This window comes from Astatotilapia calliptera, chromosome 7 (genome assembly GCF_900246225.1).
Source record: "Astatotilapia calliptera chromosome 7, fAstCal1.2, whole genome shotgun sequence".
Taxonomy (NCBI): domain Eukaryota; kingdom Metazoa; phylum Chordata; class Actinopteri; order Cichliformes; family Cichlidae; genus Astatotilapia; species Astatotilapia calliptera.
This window is the reverse complement of record NC_039308.1, coordinates 12230468-12250521: the sequence shown is the minus strand read 5'-3', so window position 1 is coordinate 12250521 and position 20054 is coordinate 12230468. Positions and strand designations below refer to the sequence as shown.

Below are 20054 nucleotides of genomic sequence, written 5' to 3'. Positions count from 1 at the left end.
TTAAGCAGTTGTAACATCGAGTTATAGAAGCACCCCTTTAAATCAAACAACAATAACAATACAAAGGATCTTGCTCTAGCTCCTTGTGTGTATCGGCTACTTTTCTCTATCTGAATATGTTTAGATTTGGGGGCATCACATAATGCATCTTCTCAACTGTATTACTTCAGATATTTCCTTATAAAACATCCTGTTTTAAGTTTAAAGAGGTTTAAGAGCTGTAGAGTGCACATTTTGGGGCCAATACTGATGTTGAAAATAACAAACTGGTTTCTAACAGTTATTTTTTACAGTATTTATTTGCTTAATTAACAATTTCGAATTGTCTTTATTTGTTTCATCCTCTGACTTTTTTCAGCTCGTCATCACACATGAAAAAGGATAAGACACACCTGATACACAGTGGCGACTTACAAGAATAAATGACATATGTCAGTATGTTGATATCAGTCAGTAGTGACAGAATTGGCTGATATTAATAATTAGCTGATATATCAATTGAAGGGAACATTTGTTTACAGTGTTCTTATAATTGTAGAGGACTGATTGATTAAAGAATAATATGCTGTGGCTCACTAAATAAACATATTAATTTTTCAGGTTCCAACTTCACTGTTATGAAGATTTTCAGTTTTGTTTTTCTTTTTTTTATTATGTTTTTTTTTAACTATATAGCTTTGGGCTTTGAACCTTTGAATCTGTAGGACTCTGTAGGCCTGTGGGTTTTTTTCCTTTTTCCTTTATATTTTGCAGCTCAAATTATTAATTTGTGGAAAAGAATAAGATTGCCAATAATACAAAAAATACTTGGCTGCAATCCTACTTTTTTTTATTACTATTGATTGATACCAATCAGGTCCTATAAATATAAGCTCTCTCTTTTGTGGTTAAATGATTTCTGCATATGAAAAGAATAAATAGATTAAAATTTGAGTGTGTCTTGAAAATCATAGCTACTGTATTGCCTCTACAACTTCAACTCTGTTGTCTCATCCAAGCAACTCAGTTCACAGTGCAGGGCTGAGTTGCCAGGAGCCTCCCAGGACCTGGAAGGTTAATATTTGAAAGAAGGATGGCTCATAAATATGAGCAAAGGGACTTTTAATTAAATAAGCACTTTTTAAATATTCTCCTGGGCCTGCTGCTTTTGTTTAAACATGATTGATTGACTACTATCTCTCCAGGCAGGACCATTAGTTTCGCCACTCCCCACCATACTCTATCCCTCCTCACTTTTCCTCTGTTTTTCCAGATCTGCCAACATCTCTCCTCCCTTTCTCTCTCAATTACCTTCCTTTCCTTAACTCTATTTTCCTCCCTCCTTTTTCTTATTCATTCCACCTCCTCCCTCCCATTTTCTTTTGCGTTCTCCATGCGTCGGCTGTCAGCTTCCCTTCCTTTTCTCTTTTCATCAGTGCACGTCCCTGAGTCTCTCTCAGGAGGCCCATATTTCTCCAAACTCATGACAAGGTAATGAGGCCATGCTAAATCCTACCACGCCCTGGAGCTACATCAGAAGGTGGAGGGGGCAGGTCAGCCCCTGCCCATCCCAGCTGCCTCCACATCTGTGTCAACTGCTTTAAGGCATTTGTCATCACTTGTACTCTGAATTTAAAAAAAAGAAAAAGAAAAGAAAAACACTTTCTGATTTCCACGGCAATGCAGCTAAAAAACAAATCTGCTTTTTCAACAACCCCACTCATCCTTTTCTATTTGTCTTTATCTCCTTCTGCTCTTTCTCCCACTTCTTTCTGTTCTTCCTTCATTCCTTCCTCCCTTCAGAGTGGTGCTATAGCAGCAGCCTGCCATGCTCTGCTGATTTCTAGCTGGAAGATGAAGATCGGCGGGGGAGCTCAGTCTGGCTGTGGGCAGCTGAGCGTTGGACAGAACACACATACAGACACACACACAAAGAAAGAAATGGGAAGAGACTGTATGTGAGCCCAGCTATGAGAGGAACTGTAGGTGAACATTTGCACCTTGTCATACTGAAATCTTTAACTTCCGACACACATTATCCTTTTGAGAAAGAAGGACTCTATATTTACGTCTTTACACACGATGGAAGGACGATATATCTCAGCAACTTTGAAAATGTATTTTTGTTTCCAAGGGAGATTCTGCAGTCGCTACATTTGTCACTTGCATTGACATTTTGGTATTCTTTGTTGTTATGTATTTTTTTAAACAGTAAATAAAATAATTAGCATTGCAAACACGCATTAATGATAAGGAAACAGCTCATTGTCTTGAAATTAATTAGGATGGACAACAGGATGTTTTTGATTTTTAACAAAAGTTGCATTTGCACGAACGCACACAGAACAGCAGAACAGGCTTTTTCATAAAAAGAACGAAAAATGGAAAATGTAAGAACAGTCGGCCAAAAATATTCAAATCTGAAGGCAAAGTCATCAAAGCTAGAAAGCACCGTGCCTTCATTAGTGCCTATTGATCAAGTGAACCGGACAACATGTTTACCAAACACTAATGATACTGCTGAAAAGTGAAATGCAAACAGAGAGATTGACATGGACAGGTCCATGTGTGGGATGGAGCGACACTCCACAGAGAGGAGGAGAGCCGGGAGAGGAGGCAGGAGAGGTGATGATGTGATAATGGAGGCGGTGGAGAGAAAACACTCCGAGGGTTGCACGGGAAGAGTATAGAGACGACGGATGCACTCCAAGTATTGGACAGAGGAGCAGGTAAAGTCGGCTGCAGGTGAATGGAAGAGAGGGGGGCTGTGTGGGAGAGAGGGAGGGAGAGGGAGGGAGAGAGAAAGCGAGAAGGGGCGGGGGCAGGCATATTAAAAATGCAGCAGTGGGGAGCAGGCCGGGGATTCACAGTAATTAGATGACAAAACGGCGGCGGGCTGGAGATGAGAGAGAGGGGTCACACACAATGCCACTGCCGCCGGGTAATTTGTAAGTGTCAATCACCAGCCTGCCAGGGGAAAAGCGAGAGGGAGAGAGGGAAGTGAGAGGGCGACGAGGGAGGAAGGGAGGGAGGAGGGAATGAAGAAGGGGTGCAGGCAGAGATAGAGGGAGTGAGACTGAATATGAGGGTGCTAGCAAGCTGACAGAGAGGAAGGAAGAAAGAGGCTTTTTGGGGTGGGAGGAAAGGAAAAATCAGAACAGGAAGAAAAAACACAAATTTAAAGATAGAACAGTGTGAGACACGACCAGAGGACAAAGAGAATAACTGGAAACTATGATTTGGGGGGGGGTTGGTTTTTTTTATCTCTAAAAATCTTGTTAAAAAGTGGTGATATCATTCAGTTTGTCGTTACACATTATTTTCAGTTATGCATTACTCTAAAAACAGAGTATATACACAAATACAATCAAACCCCAAGACAATGCAGGGAGTAACATTTAGTCTGCAGGGCTTGGAGAATTAAAAATAAACTAAATGTTTAGCATAACAGTTTTCAGTTCAGCAGCTTAGTTTTGTTGAGATTAAAAAGTTCTAGAAACAGTGTCTCACTTAGATTGGACAACCATGAATTTTCCTACAGACTTCCCCTCATTATTTAACAATCGTAGGACCAGCACCACAAATCTGAATGAATTAACTCATAAATTAAAAAATAAAATCTAATAAATAAATTAAACCTCTTTCCACTGTTTTCTGCATGGATGGATACTGTTATAAAATCAAAAACTTTATTTATTTACTTAGAATAAGAGTGGCCAAAAGCCTTTATTTTAGAAGCAGAAGAAAGAATGAGGAAAAATACAAAAATGACCAGAATCAAATGGTCCAGCCTTCCTTAATAAACTGTCAAGTCCCTTCTAAACTTCAAAATTCAGGTGCAACTGCACAGAGAGGTTCAGCTCTCTGAGGCACCACAGGGGTTGAATGAAAATGAGATTAACCTTAACGGGATCAGCAATGTATGTAAATATTCGTTATGTTATAGGCTAATTTATGGCTTTTTCTATGTGATTTGATAGACAAATGAATGTGTGTGTGTGTGTGTGTGTGTGTGTGTGTGTGTGTGTGTGTGTGTGTGTGTGTGTGTGTGTGTGTGTGTGTGTGTGTGCAAGACAGGTCTTTCATTCTTTTCAGAGTGGGTACAATGGGGGGGGGGAGTTGGGGTTTTGGGGGGCAGTTGTTGGCATATTTCCAGCACGCCAGTGAGTGAGGACCCAACACAATGAGCATGGAGCACGGTGATGTTGGACAGCCAGCCCGTGCACGTGCAAACACACATGCACGCATCAACAAAATGGGGTAAAAGCATGTCACAAGAAGAGGAAGGAAAAAAAGTACATAATCTGTCTTTACACATGCAAAATACTTGTGCCGATACTGTAGTGTAGCAGGGAGTCAGGGCTGTAACATAACATGACATAACAGCACTGACATATAAAGGACTCCTCAGGGGGGAAATGTCCTGCACTACAACTGGGTGCTTTATCTCTGGGCTTACACACACCTGTACCGGCATGGATGCATGAATACAGACACGAAAGGTTAAAATACTGCATGCAACCAGAAACTAGGAGCTGGTTTGTTTAATAGTTAAAAAGAAAAACATAACATGGAACAAATATATTTTTCTTTAAAAAATGGGAGATGTTGATTGCTGTTTTTTCTCCTGCTTTTATTGATCCAAACAAATATGGGTACTCAGACAGAAAGAGCTCAGAAATAATTCCTACCCAACAGGTTTAAAAGTTTGTAAACTGCAAATTGGACGAGTATTAATTAAATATGCAGAAATAAAAATCAATTAAAAATCTTCAGAGTTGAAATACACAGATTAGAAAGAATCATCTAAATCTCACATAGACAAAGGTAGAGGAGTAACCTCCATCTCTGCCTTAATTAAATAGAATTTGGAGCACCGCAACACACACATGCACACAAAACACCTTTGAAAGTGTCTTAATTGGGAAATGATTAAAATCCTCTTTTCTTCCTTGTTTATTCTTAAGTTGACAATTAGCAGCTCATAATCAGCAACACAGTTGTTGTTACTTCTCCTCCTCATAACAGCTATTACACGTATTCTTTAAAAAGTTTAAACAGATTTTAATTTACACTGACTACTATGAAAAGAATGCCAAGGCCTTGGACACACTGCCAAAGGTCTAGGAATACTGTGGTTATCGCTTACCCCAGTGCAATCAATCGGAAAAGCTGTAGACATTTTTGATCGTTTGGAAATTGTTTAGTTTAGAAAATACCAGAAAACGAGGGGGGGAATCCCATCAGATATTACAGTTTGCTTATTAAAAGCAATATTGTACATTAAAAATAGGCTATGGGCATATAAAGTATGTATTATTTGTGGTTCATTGCATTTACTTGAAATCAGTTTTAAAAATTGAAAATTAATGTGGATCTGTTTTTTTTTTAAACTAGTGGATCATTTAAGTTTTTTAATTTAAAAAGCAGCTTATTTCCACATAAAATGCCACTTGCTTTGATAGCGATCAATAAATGCGGTGAAATGAAAAGTAAAATATTCTGTGGAATGAATTAGAGGGGCACTCTTGAGCAGCATGGAATGGGGAAAAATTTACAGGCACTTGATTATATTTAGTTACATTTCACCAGTGGCAAATTGCTTGTTTTGTCTGACCAACATGTTAAACGAGTTAAAAATATGCAAACTCGTTGCCTCAGAACCATTAAGCGCTAACTGAAGATGATGAGTTATAATAACATGTCTATTTCAAGTGTGATATTTCAATTAAGTAGTACAAATAACCTTAAAAAAAAAACACAAGTCACATGAACCTGATACACTGTGCAGGAGCATGTGTGCTGCACTGTACATAACTTAGGTGTGCTGACTGAAAAAAGTAAACAAAATGCAAAACAGCACACAGACACAGGCAAGTGATTACAGTGAAACACTGATAAGACAAATATGTTGCAGGGTAAAACAGGACAAACAAGTAAGAGTCTCTGCACTTGAAAAGTGTGTGTGCATGTATGTTCATGTGTGCATCCCTCTTATCTCCAATACTGTCTGACCAGAAGGGGGAACCAAAGAGGGGATGAAGAAGGGGGAAAAAGGAATGGAAAATAAATCAATAAATTATGGCTATTGCTACTACAATCACGTCCCGCTAGGGATAGAGTGGTGCTCGGACTCTAGGACAGCAATGGCAGCATGGTTAGGCTTGTAGGGTGAACAATATTACAGTTATCATTAATATTGTAATCATGTATGCTTCAGTTCATCCTCTTTCTCTGTAAGATCATCATGTTTGCCTTTTTTCTGTTAAGTTTGATTTTAGTCCCTATTCTGAGATGCATAGATACCTCTTATAGATGGAAACTGGCCCACTGGGTTTGATCCTTATCAAACTGCCCCCAGACCCTGATGAGTGGGAATAACTTAAAAAAACACGATGAAATACATTTTTCCCTAAAACTTAAGTGTTTAATATTACCTTCGATTTTTTTTCCAAACTGCCTTTGCCCCTATACTCAAAAGTTGGACTAATTTAGCTAACAGCTCATTAATAGGCCTGAACATGAACACTCGAGTCTAAGTCATGGTGTTCCGTTGCAAGTTAAACCTCAAGACTGTCCCCTGCCAGATCACAGAGCAACAACAATCAAAGATGAATTGTAACATAACTGATAATGTCCATACAAGGGAAAAAACAAGCATAAATCAGTAGTATTTGAACATCTATGCAGACAATAATTATGGAAAACTCAATTTAAACTTGTTTCTCCTGGAATGTCAAAAATGGCTTGGCTTTGCTTCCTATCATTGTATGGAAACATATTTGAGACTAAATCTGATAGTTGGCCTGGAGTGGCCTGATTAGACAAGCTTGTATTTATATAGTCGTAACAGTAAAGATTAGAAGCACCTTTCTACTGTAACTATGGAGATTTCAGAAAACAAATAATATAAGACAACAGCTGTGCACAGTGCCTCCCCTATTGTGTGTGCGTGTGTGTCAGCGTGTGTGTAACCTGACAGCCTGCCACACAATAGGGGTCCAAGTGAGTGTGAGTTCTATTCGTTCCCACAGCTGCCATTAACAGACGGAATGAACAGCCTCTTGCTAATAAAGTGAATAAATAAATAAAGCTTAAGAGGCCTTGTTTACCTCCTCAGTCTCTGTTGATTAGTGCTACTTAACAAAAAAGCAGGATTTGGTATGTATGTGTGGATTAACTCTTTGTCATTACAGTCAGGGTTTATATGTTTACTTTGGTAATTACAGTTACTCGAGAATCATGCTGTTTGGTGGATTGTAAATCAGATTATGGATAATGTAAAACAGCAGCAAGTGAACAAGAAAGCAGCAAAAGTGTCTGCAGAAAGTTTTCGTTTCCACACTTCAGTCATAAACTCAATCACTGTTAAAAGACAAGGCTGTGAGAGGCAGTATTGCTGTTGTTGCTTTACAAATGTAGAAAACCATACAACATGTGGCAGCAGATTTGTATTTCTAGAATTGCTCAACGATTAGTTCATTAAGAGTGAGTGAGTGAGAGTGAGCAGCTTCCGCTTCCTTGGTGTACATCTGGCTGAGGATCTTACGTGGTCAGTACACATAAACAAAACAGTGAAGAAGGCGCAGCAGCGCCTCTTCTTTCTCAGGAGACTGAAAAGATTCGGCATGAGCCCCCACATCCTCAGGACCTTCTATTGCTGTGCCATTGAGAGCATCCTCACTGGATGCATCACCACCTGGTATGGCAACAGCACCGCTTACAACTGCAAAGCTCTCCAGAGAGTAGTGCGGTGCTCTGAACGGATAATTGGAGGTGAACTTCCCTACCTCCAAGACATCTACAGGAAGCGGTGCCTGAGGAAAGCGGGAAGGATCATCAAGGACTCCAGTCACCCCAGCCATAAACTGTTCAGACTGCTTCCATCAGGAAGGAGGTTCTGCAGCATCCGGTCCCGAACCAGCAGACTGAGAGACAGCTTCTTCCACCAGGCCATCAGACTGCTGAACACTTCATAGACACCTCACCTTCACTACTGGAACTTCAACATCATGCACTCCACACTGTATATAAATGCCACTTCTTTTGCACAATATCCAACTACCAACCTCTGTATATTTTATATATTTTATTTATTGTTTACTCTATTTAATTTGTAAAATATGTATACACACACACACACACACACACGTAGAAAAAACATATTTAGTATACACATCCAGTAATGCATACACTCTTATATTGTACATATATTTATTACTCTCAGATTTAGCCGTCCTTATGTTTTGCTTGTTTTATGTTATTGTATTTTTGCACACCTGTTGCTTGTGAAGCTCGCACACAAGAATTTCACTCGCATTTACTGTACCAATGTACCTGCACATGTGATGTGACAATAAAAGTGATTTGATTCGATTTGATTAGATTAAAAACACTGAATAATCAATTAATTTGCGTCTATTTTGTGTGATGGATTAATACACCCATGCTGCAGTATACGCGGAAATGGTTTAAATAAACTACATGGTGCATGTGAGTGTTTATTGTAATAGCAAAGCCCAAATGAGCATTTTATCATCTTATCATGTGGCTGAGACACACGGGAATAAAAATGCAAGTTACAAACAGAGACATTATAGAAGGAGCTGAAATAGCACTCAAGGAATCCTAAATTGAAGTCTGTGGCAGAATTGTGAAACACTAAAGATGGCGTTTGTCCTACCCTTCCCTTCAAGAGCCAAGTAAGCAGCAGACTTGGGAAACATGTGAGCTACTAATGGTTTTTATAGAGGTTCACAACAGTTTCAGCTGTGTGGTGGCAGCTATACAGTCAAGGTGAAACATAAACTACGCCTGTTTTTGTACTTTGTAGTTGTTATCAGGACATAATAACAGAAATGTGGTCCTTATAAAACCAAAGTTTTGGAAGTCTGCTGGTTTGAAGCATTCAAGTGTGTGTTAACACAGTGTCAAGGAGGGATCTTAAACAAGTAATTGCTCCTGCCCATAAGGGAAGGGTTAAAAAGGTCCAAAACAAACAAAAGGGAAAAGATTAATTCCCATATGTGGATGTCCCAATTAGTATGCTGTTAGATAAATAGCATGGTCTCAGTTAGTTTGTTAAAGTTCATGGCAGTGCAATTAGGAAAGGTCTTAACAAGTATGTAAGCTTGTTTGGATAGGTTTGTCAGGAGAAAGACCGTTTTTGGGACAAATATCCTTTGGACAGAGGAGACCACAATGCAGATGTTTGGTCACTGTGTACAGTGGCACATTTGGTGAAAACCAAACTCAGTGTATGAGCTCAAACAACTCAGACCAACTGTCAAGCATGATGGTGAAGGGGTGATGACTTGGGCTCGTTTTCCAGCCACAGGACCTTTCCATCTTGCCATTGAGCCAAGAAGGAACTCCTGTTTATTCCAAAGCATTCTAGAGTCATCTCTCCGACAGGTAAAGCGCAACCAAAACTGGATCAAGCAATAATCCCAAACACAGCAGCAAATCGACAACAGAATGGCTGAAAAAGAAAAGAATCAAGGTTTTGCAGCAGGCAGTCAAACTCCAGACCTCAACCCAGCTGAAATGCTGTGGCGGGACATTAAGACAGCTTTCTATAATTGAATGCTGTTGTAAAGAACAGTGGGTCAAAATTCCTCCACAACAATGAGAGAGACCGATAAAGTCATACACAAGGTGATTATTCTAGTTATTGCCGCTAAAGGTGGTTCTAAAAGCTTTTGAATCATGGAGTGTTTTCACACACAGCGTCTGCTCTTTGGCTTTGTTTTTGTTAACTGATCACACTGTGCAATATGTCATGTGTTGTTCATCTAACTTAGAATTCATCTAATTTAAAACTTTGTAAGTAGATAATTCAATATCCAGTCCTGACTTTTTACCATCACTGTATCCACTTGTCTAAGTTGTAAAGATCTAAGTTGTTTTTTGTTTTTTCTTGGCTTACTCTATCCACAATATGCTCAATGGGATGAGCAGAGATGCTGATGGTGTCAACATTCTGGACTGGTATTTAATACATAAAAATATTATAATATTACATGTAATATTATCATGTTCATAGCATATATTATTATATTACATTAATTATTATAAATAAATAAATACAAACTCAAAATTTATTTTGTGGATTAAATTATCTAAAGGTTCTTCCACTGACATGAAATTATTGGTCGTCTCCCCCTTCAATAGGAGTTTTACAGTACCTCAGTCAAGTCAAGAAAGCTGCCAGGTAGCAAGAGAAAGAGTTTTATATCAGAGTTAATTTACTGGATAGTGTTTTGTTGGCATTCTCCCCAGAATTTCTGTTTTCCCAAATAGAAGAACTTGAAGTCTTGTTAAGCCAAATTGTTATTTGATGATGGTCAAAATAGGTATAGGTAATAGATGGGAAAAGATGACTGTAAATCTTTGGTGACTCATACAAGAATAGAGTAGAATCAGCTGACATTTTCTTGTTAACCTTATATAAACAGAAAGAAAATCTGTGGGAAAAGGTGTAGCTTCGCTTTGCATAAGAAGACAGAACACAGACAAAGCAGCAGGGAGCCTCTGATTTTTTTTTCTCTGCACTGTCTACCATATTCTGACTATTTTGTGTTTTTTGTGGTTTTAACTTTCTTCAATTGGTTTGACATTTTATGAACTCACAGCAATTTTAAAGTAAGATCAACTCCAAGTCACATTTTAAGGTGGTCAGTTTAAGTGATTCACAATGGATACGTTCTTGTGGGGGTTTTTAAGTGTGTTACCTCTTCTTTAAAGCTGCTTTAACATCACACCTGAGTTTTCGTCCTAGAATACAAAAGCAGCAATGCAAAACAGTATTTTAAGATACCCTTTACACTATATTACACACACACACACACACACACACACACACACACACACACACACACACACACACACACAGAGAGAGACACACACATCATTATCTTTTCTCACTTATCTCTAGTGGTATCTAGCCATGTAGATACTCTTGTATTTGAAATATCTTTCACTGACTTTACTGCCTACATGCAGAAACAATACAGGTGAACCTGTCTGGTGTTCACATTCAAGGCTGTAGCTATAATTGACAATACTTAGGTCATGTCCTTGAATTTTCTTTAAGGAGTATGGTGTTTTTAGTCATCCCAAAGAAATGTATTTTTTTCTTTGAAACCACATTTTGTCTTGTCACATGTTATTGCTCTATGTGTGACAGGATAATGTCACTTCAAGGTCTTCAAGGTCTATTTTTTTATCGTATGCAGGAATGCAATTTGACTGTTGATTTTGGAGGAGGTTTCCTGGAGAGAGGTACTGAAGGTAATGTAATTACTTTAAAAAGGGAGATTTCTGAACTCAGCTTTTCTAAAAATAGCAGCTATTGCATAGCCTACACAGACTGTATATAAAAAATGGATTCAGCCACGCGGATGTGACCCAATGGTCACCATTTTTGGCATTTTGAAACCAATTGTGACTAATAATGTGGGGTCTGACTGTGAAAATGAGACACTGAAGGCTCATTGGCTAATAATTATGACTCACAAGGAGTTAGTCAAACTGAGTAGTCACAGTCCTGATGTGTTAGCATCATTTTTCAGACCAAGAAAATCCATCTATGTTTTACTAAGATTTTAAAATGTGTTGCAAATCGCAACAAATTCACACCATAAAGTGTGGCCACATTGTGACATTCTTACAATGCTCAAAGCTGAAAAAGCAGTCATCAGTGTTCTAGGAATCTCAGGAGATTTAGGTGTTCAGAAGATAGAACAGACATTTCCTGATTCGACTAAATGGACAAATACGTTGTTTTATAACTTGGACTACTGTTAACACTATTACTGCTTTTGGCAGAAATAACAAGCAAGAAATAAAGCGACTTTTATGGTCCTCTAGTGCTGATCCAGCTATAAGAGGAACAATGATGGAAGGGGAGGATCAGTGGGAAAATGTTTAGCTGCTGGTTGAAAGACTATAGTGCGAGGCGGGTATAGAGAGTGAATGGAGATAGAGACAGAGGATAGAGGGAGGTGCTGGTGGTGGTGGTGGGAGGGTGCAACAAGATGGAGAGAGACTGCCTGCACATACTGTCAAGGCAGTTAATATAAGGTGTGGAGATAAGGCCCCACAGACAAACATTGACCAAATCAGGCATTTCAGCAGCGCAGCCTGAACTGTCAGTCAGCCTGAGAGACAGACCAACAATCAGCACTCTACCTCTGATAAGGGCTCTACTGGGCGCGTGCAGGAAATAGCCAATCTGCAGCCGGCCTGGCAAGGAGGGAGGATGGCGGGGAGTGGGATGATGGAGAGCAAAGGGGTTAGAGGGAGGGAGTGGATGTATAGACAACAAGTGAGGGGAAAGTGGCCTATAAATTTCCAGAGAAATGTGGACCGAGAGTTCACGGAAAGTGATAATACCTGAGAGAAAAAAGGGGAAAGAAGGAAAGAAGAGAGAAACAGGATATTCCTGCGTACCACACCCAAATCCTTTCAGAGAGAAAGCGATTCAGTAGGGAATATAAGTGACTTGGTTAAAAAAGAGAGGGAGAAAGAGAGAGAGAGAGAGAGGGAGAGACAAGAGGTGTGATATCGACTCTTAAAATAGCGTCTCTCCCCAGTTTTTTGTCACCTGGGAACAGCTTGCACAGAGAATGTGAGAACTTGGTTTAGACCAGCACCTTACATTAATGATTTGCCAACAGCTTTGACTAGCTCATTCTTCAACATGCCATTCGCCTTGCCTCGCACACAATAGCATCATTTCATCCTCTCTATTGATTAATGGAGCATATAGTGTGTGCAGGCGCGTGCACGTGTTTGCAGGCCTGAATGTTTTTCAGCGTGCCTGAGTGACGAATAACGCTCCCTATTTAATGAAAGGCTCTGTACTATGGGGCGCCGTTTGTAAACTGAAACATGCCGAAATTAACAGCAACATTTTTCCACATTTAGCTCTAAATCTTACAAAAACATGTTTTTTCGAGTCATTTTTTACAACATTTACTAAAATATTTGTAACTTTTCATATTTAAAACAGGATTTTAAATGTTAAATCTAAATGCTAAATGTTAAATCTAAATGTTAAATGTTAAATCTAAATGCTAAATGTTAAATGTAAATATTATATTTAAATGTAAATGTTAAATGTTAAATGTAAATATTATATTTAAATGTAAATGTTAAATGTTAAATGTAAATATTATATATAAATCTAAATGTTAAATGTTAAATCTAAATGTTATATATAAATCTAAATGTTAAATGTTAAATCTAAATATTATATATAAATCTAAATGTTAAATGTTAAATCTAAATATTATATATAAATCTAAATGTTAAATGTTAAATCTAAATGTTAAATGTTAAATCTAAATGTTATATATAAATCTAAATGTTAAATGTTAAATCTAAATGTTACGGGAAACTAAATATTTAGCTAATATGCAAATTTATTGTACGGGTCAACGGAAATACCAAAATAAAAGCTTCAAGAAAACCTCCCGCGCTAAAGTGTGCCGGTCGCGGTCAGGTTCTGTGTTTGCGCTCCTCTTACGGTCACTTTTGACTGCCATGAGCTGCTTCGACTATTCCCTACCAGCATGTCCAGCGATTTAGCTGAAAACATTGGAAGAGCCGTTTTGTCGGCCATCCAACGATTCAGCGGTAATGCACCCTCGACCTCACAAACGCCGCAGCACTTGGTAAGTTTATTGTATAGCATTTTGGACGGGTTGATAGCAGTGTTAGCAAAACTAGCAAAGCTAAATTACTTAGCTAGTCCTCAATTATTTCATTTGGTAGGCAGCAGACAGAGATCGAACATCATACAACTCTATTTATTTATTTGGTAGGTAGGTAACAGTCGTTCTTGATGTAAATGTTTCCTTAGGAATCCAGCAATGCACCTGGACCAAGTAGACCTGCCGTCTCCACTGGGATACCATACTGCTCGGTAGGCCTTCTTACACATATCATTTAATTCATTTATCATGAAATTTCCCCTTGTGGGACTAATAAAGGTATGTTATCTTATCTTAGCTGACTGGTTTTGATATACAGTCAGGTTCATAAGTAGTTGGATACAGACACATTTTCTAATGTTGCTTCTGTACATTACCAGAATGAATTAAAAATGAAACTACTCCAATGCAGTTGAAGTGCAGACTTTAAGTTTTAATTCAGTGGGTTGGACTAAATGAATGCATAAAAATGTGAGAGGGAAAAATTAATTTGTAAACACAATCCTATCATTTCAGAGGCTCTAAAGTAATTAGACAAATTAAATAACTGAAAATAAAATGATAATTTCTATTACTTTATTCAAAACCCTTTGTTGGCAATGACAGCCTGAAGTCTTGAAGTCATGGACACCACCAGATGCTGGCATTCCTCCTTACTAAGGCTCTGCCAGGCCTTTACTGCATTGGCTTTCAGTTGCTGTTTGTTTGTGGGCCTTTCTGTCCTAAATTTAGTCTTCAACAACTGAAATGTATGCTCAATTGGGTTAAAATCCAGTGACTGACTTGGCCATTCAAGAATATTCTATTTCTTTACTTTATTAAAGTCATGGGGTGCTTGGACTGTATGTTTTGGGTCATCTTCCATCTTTATTATTAAATGCTGCCCAATCAATGTGACTACTTTTAGCTGGACTTAAGCAGACAAGTATGTATCTGAACACATTCAGCTGCTTCAGTCCCGTGTCACATATTCAGTAAACACTACCAGTGCCACTGGCAGCCATGCACGCCCAAACCATCACACTGCCTCTGCCATGTTTTACAGATGATGTGGTATGCTTTGGATCATGAGTCGTTCCACCCTTCTCCATACTTTTTTCTTGCCATCATTCTGGTAGAGGTTGATCTTGGTTTTATCTGTCCAAAGAATGTTTTTCCAAAATTTAGCTGGCTTTTACTAGATGTTTTTTTTTTTTTTTTTTTGTTAAGTCCATTCTAGCCTTTCTATTCTTGAGGCTTATGAGTGGCTTGCACCTTGCAGTGAACCCTCTGTATTAGGGCTGTTCGATATGACGATATGAAAACATCTATCATTTCATATTATACGCTATCATTTGTTCTGTGGTGTCGCAAAATAAATTTTACGTCAATATTTTTCATCGTTTTGATGGTCACTGTAGTGGCTGTATTAATTTCTTAATTTTCTTTTTTCTGTTATGTTCTCTTTGACCGCATGTTGTCTGTTCACAGTAAAATTTTCAAAATGCAAACACTACGTCTCAAATCAATTCCAGGCCTTTTATCTGCTTAATTGGTAATGACATCATCATTTTAATATGGATACCCTAAATTAAAGCTTAGTCTGCACATCATGTCCATGATATAATTTTGATTGGAATATGTTTCAGTAAACGGGCAACAAAATAAAACTTGTTAGGGTCCAAATACACACTGACCTAATTGCAGGCCTTTGCTACTCTAATTGAGTGCTCAAAGCACTTTATACAACAGATCTCATTTACCCATTCACATGCACAGATTAATACAAGCACTTTTTCTGTCCAACATTCGCACACAGTCATAGTCGGATAAACTCATTGGGAGCTCTAGATTAGAGCACCTGGGAACTGAATCACCAACTTGACCAACAATCACCAAATGCTAATCTACAAGATACAAAAGGTTCAGTTTTCTGTGTAATGGGTAGACAATAGTAAGATGGTCTGAGTCTACAGTTTGTTTGTTTGTTTTTAATGAACAGATAACAGAAACCTTACGGATGTATTGTAATGCATAGGTGTCTATCTGTATCTGTGTTTGAATTCATTTCAGGTTCCTCTTCCATCAGTTCCTCAAGCTCATGCTACGCGCTCACATTTTGTGAGAAAAAACAAGACCTGCAAACACTATACAAAAGATGTTGTGTGCTTGCCCTTGTCTTCAACATCAACGTTTCTCATACCGAGAGGAGATTCACGAGCAAAACTAGCACAAGATGGCCTTATTGGGAAGATCTCCTTTACATCTGACTGGTCTGAAGCACAACTTAGAGAAGAAATAGCAGCAATCTTCAGAAGAACATTTGCACTGTCAACTGGCCAGACATTCCCTTTTGAGTATTTGAGTACAATTAGAGGATGTAAACGACTAATGAAACCAAATGTTTCTAGCAGTTTTCTTTGGGGTGGCCAAGAAGTTGGCTCGATTTGTTCCACCACCTGCCTCTATATAATGGCAGGGATACAAAAACCTGCACAGGTAAACATTTTATATTGCAGTGCAGAAATATTTATTGTCTAAAAAGTGAGTCTGTTCCCTTAACATAATTTTATTAATTGTATTAATTAATATTGCAGTTTCAGCAGGTGTAAACAGTTTTTAGTGCAGCCATGTGCCTCTGTGTTACCAGTGATTTGGTGCAACTGTATTTGATTTTATGTAGAACATGCTTTCTTTTCCCTCAGGAGGAACCAGAAGAGCTGTCTGATAGTGACTTTGAAAGTCCAGTCTGCCGGAGAAGACGAGGTATGTGATGTGAATGAAAACCTAGTGAGGTTCTAAGCTCGATGACCAGTTAGATTTTGTTACTGCAGTGCGTAATAATTCCTGGGGGGTTTGTTTGATGAGAGCATCGTTAATTTGTCCGATTGGGGCGATCGTGGCTCAAGAGTTGGGAGTTTGCCTTGTAATCGGAAGGTTGCCGGTTCGAGCCCCGGCTCGGACAGTCTCGGTCGTTGTGTCCTTGGGCAAGACACTTCACCTACTGGTGTTGGCCAGAAGGGCCGATGGCGCGATATGGCAGCCTCGCCTCTGTCAGTCTGCCCCAGGGCAGCTGTGGCTACAACTGTAGCTTGCCTTCACCAGTGTGTGAATGGGTGGATGACTGGGTGTGTAAAGCGCTTTGGGGTCCTTAGGGGGAACTAGTAAAAGTGCTATACAAATACAGTCCATTTACCATTTTAATGTTTACGAATTATCACAGGTGATTACAGCCAAGGAGGAATATGTGCCCAACTTTCACTTAAACTAATATAAGGATATATAAAGGCTGTTAACATTATGAAGCAAGTCATGCTGACCTTCTTTCCTTTGTTCAGTGCATCATGCGTTGTCTACAACACCAGGTGAAAGTGAGGCCAAGCATCAGGAAACAGAGAGCTGCATTCAAGAGAGTGAAAATGAGGGACAGGCAGAGGGACAGCAGATGTTTCCATATAATGTGGCAGAATTTGTGTAAGCTGTTGTCTAGGGGTTAAAGAAATCCTTCATTTTAGATGTTGTTTAGGATATTGTTTTGATGCAAGTTTCCAATTTGCATGTTTGGGGTTTTTTTTGCTGAATGACTGCAACTTTAGGATTTACATTTAATTTTTTTTTTTTTTTTTTTAATGATGTAGTGTGAGAAATTCTTCAAGGCTGACATGTTTTATGATTTCTAATATCTCTTATCTACTTAGCCCTATTTTTCTGGAGGAAGATGAAGCTCTTGAAGAGGCAATTCAGCGTAGCCTCCTAGAAGAGTCTGATAGACAGAGTGAAGTTCATATTTCAAGGTAAGATTTGAAAGTAACCTTTGATAATTGAATATTTTATTTGCATCTTTACTTGCATCATTTTTTTGCAGTTACACAATTACAAAGGTAATTGCTCATTTCTGACTAATTTAATATGGACTATCACAACATAATTATATGTTGTAACTCTGTGCACTTGAGTCAAATGTACAGCAAATTTCCATTTTTCCCCAAGATCTGTTTGTCATTGTCCCTTTTTTATATAGGTCTTTTAAGAAGCTCAGCAAAGAAGAAATTGAAGGTCTTCTTAGAGCTCATAGTGAGAAAGTCATTACACCAGGAACAAGACAACTCCATATCAGTCGAGCCAATGTGTGGTCGACTGCTTTGCGTCAGTTCAAGAGACCCAAGTTTGCAGAAAGCTGTGAGATGCTTTATGTCACATTTGCAAGCGATGAACATGATACAGAGGAAGATGCTGCTGACCTTGGGGGGCCAAGGCGGGAGTTTTTCCGTTTACTGGTGAAGGCCATCTTTCAGGACAGTGGTGCTTTTGAAGGTAATAGGATTTCACAGTCTAACTAACTTACTTACTCAAGGCCTAAAGGCTTGTTGACGACACTCGTTTTTATAATGTTACAAACGCAACAACCACCTGATCTGAACATTGTTTGACAGAACATTAACAAGTTAATAAATGACTACAGATAATAAATCTGTTATGTTCTGTGTGTCTGAAACAGTAAAAAAAAAAAAAAAAGTAATACATTTTTGTCTGTCAATCTCAAGATATCAGTTTGGGGTCTGTACAGAATATACTTTTTTGTGTGTTATTTTTCAGCTACACCAAATGGATGCACACTGAAATTTAACATCCTACACTTGCAAAATGGAGTATATCGAACCATTGGCAGGATGTTGTCCACGATAATAGTGCAAGGTGGAGAAGCACCTGCCTTTCTCTCTCCACATGTAGTAGACTACATTGTGTCAGGAGACATTCTTCAAGTACACCTAACACCGGATGATATAGGTGACCCTGAGTTAAGAGAGAATCTGAAAAAGGTGAATTGCAATATTATAACAAGAATATTGTAATATTTCCTATATTCACAAGTCTTCTGGTCTTCTTTTATAATATATAATAAATACACTTTTGGTTATTAGAGGCAATTCCATGTATTATATTTTCAATTTGTTTCCTTTTTGTTAAAAAAAAAAAAAATATTGGTGAAATACAGCCAAATAAACCAAAACAAAAACGTTTCGAGTCCAATTAAAATGAACCATCTGCAGTATTTGTGTACACTGGTAAAAAACAAACATTTAAAGTGTTTTTCTTAAATATTTAGGTTGTAAATGCAACAACTCAACATGATTTGGAGGAAGCAGTCAGCTGCTGCGACTCATGGCGATATCAAGTTGAAGGTCTTCCACTCACAGTCACCATGGCCAATAAAGATCTGTTTGTGAAAAATGCAGCTCTATACCTTGCAGTTCTGCAACGGCAAAGCTGTTTTGATCAACTAACTGATGGCTTGTCCTACTATGGAGTGAGATTTATATTTTTTTTCTGTATCAATTGGTCATTATTTTATAATCATTTAGAGTGAGCTACTTTTTATATTTAAAACTGGAATTTAACCATTATTTAAACTTTTCTGTCTAGATTTTATCACTCCTGAGAGAGAACCCCAGTTTGCGTGTTCTGCTTGACCTATCGGGGGAGGACAAAGATCTGACAGCCAGTTTAATTGCTGGGGTTCTCAGGCCAAGCTATTCTGTCCTTGGGAGCAACAGAAGAGTTAGAGAGGAGCTGATGGTGGTCAAATTTCGGGAATTTCTCCAGTGTGTCGAAAGTAAGCAGAAATTCACATAATGTAGTCTGGCCATGAAACAATTCGGGACACTAAAGTAAAACTTTGTCTTTTTATGTCACATGCGCGCACACAAAACAGGAATAAAGATGTATGATAGCTTACAACTGACAAGCAAGGCAAAGACAGAACCTCTGTATTTTTTATAAAAACATTAGCCATCATTTAGTTGTTAGCTCAAGCTTTAACTATTTTAGTGTCCCCAGGTTAACGGTGGTTTTTCTTTGTTTTTAGATGAAGAGCTGAGAGACTCACTTGGAGAAAGGACTCTTACCAAGGATGAAGAGGCATTTGTGAAGGCTTTGAGGCCTGGTCACATCTTGGCTTTTGCCACCGGGAGCAGCAAGGTTCCAGCCATAGGTTTTCAACCAGCTCCTAAAATAACATTCATTCACGATGAAAGCAAACATCTCCCGATTGCACACACATGTGCAAATGAGCTTCAGCTTTTTGTGAATGAAACAACAATGGCTGATGATGATGCTTTTCATTACTGCTTCTTAGTAGCACTCATGAATGGAGCTTTATTCAGCACCATCTAAACATGTTCCAAAAAAAGTGAAATTAAAATGGTGGGTTTGTTAACTCTAATCCTGTTCATTAATTGTAGTTTCAAGTAACTTTGCTTCATACAAGATAGTTGAAATAAATTCTGACTGCATTTAATGTTGAAATGTAATAATTTTCAAAGCTTCAATAGATTTATAAAAATGCTAACTCTGTATTTTCAACGACAAATCAATAAA

The 20054-nt window shown here is 38.3% G+C and overlaps 1 protein-coding gene across 1 annotated transcript; it reads left to right on the top strand.

Annotated features, from left to right (window-relative positions):
- Window positions 1-13404: 13404 nt before the first annotated feature.
- On the top strand, window positions 13405-19994 carry LOC113025419 (uncharacterized). Its single transcript, XM_026173134.1, has 11 exons — window positions 13405-13658; window positions 13847-13909; window positions 15750-16175; window positions 16382-16442; window positions 17015-17150; window positions 17375-17470; window positions 17698-17990; window positions 18273-18496; window positions 18784-18984; window positions 19101-19290; window positions 19543-19994. The coding sequence occupies exons 1-11, from the start codon at window positions 13557-13559 to the stop codon at window positions 19848-19850; spliced, it is 2100 nt and encodes a 699-aa protein (XP_026028919.1). The 5' UTR covers window positions 13405-13556; the 3' UTR covers window positions 19851-19994.
- Window positions 19995-20054: the final 60 nt, after the last annotated feature.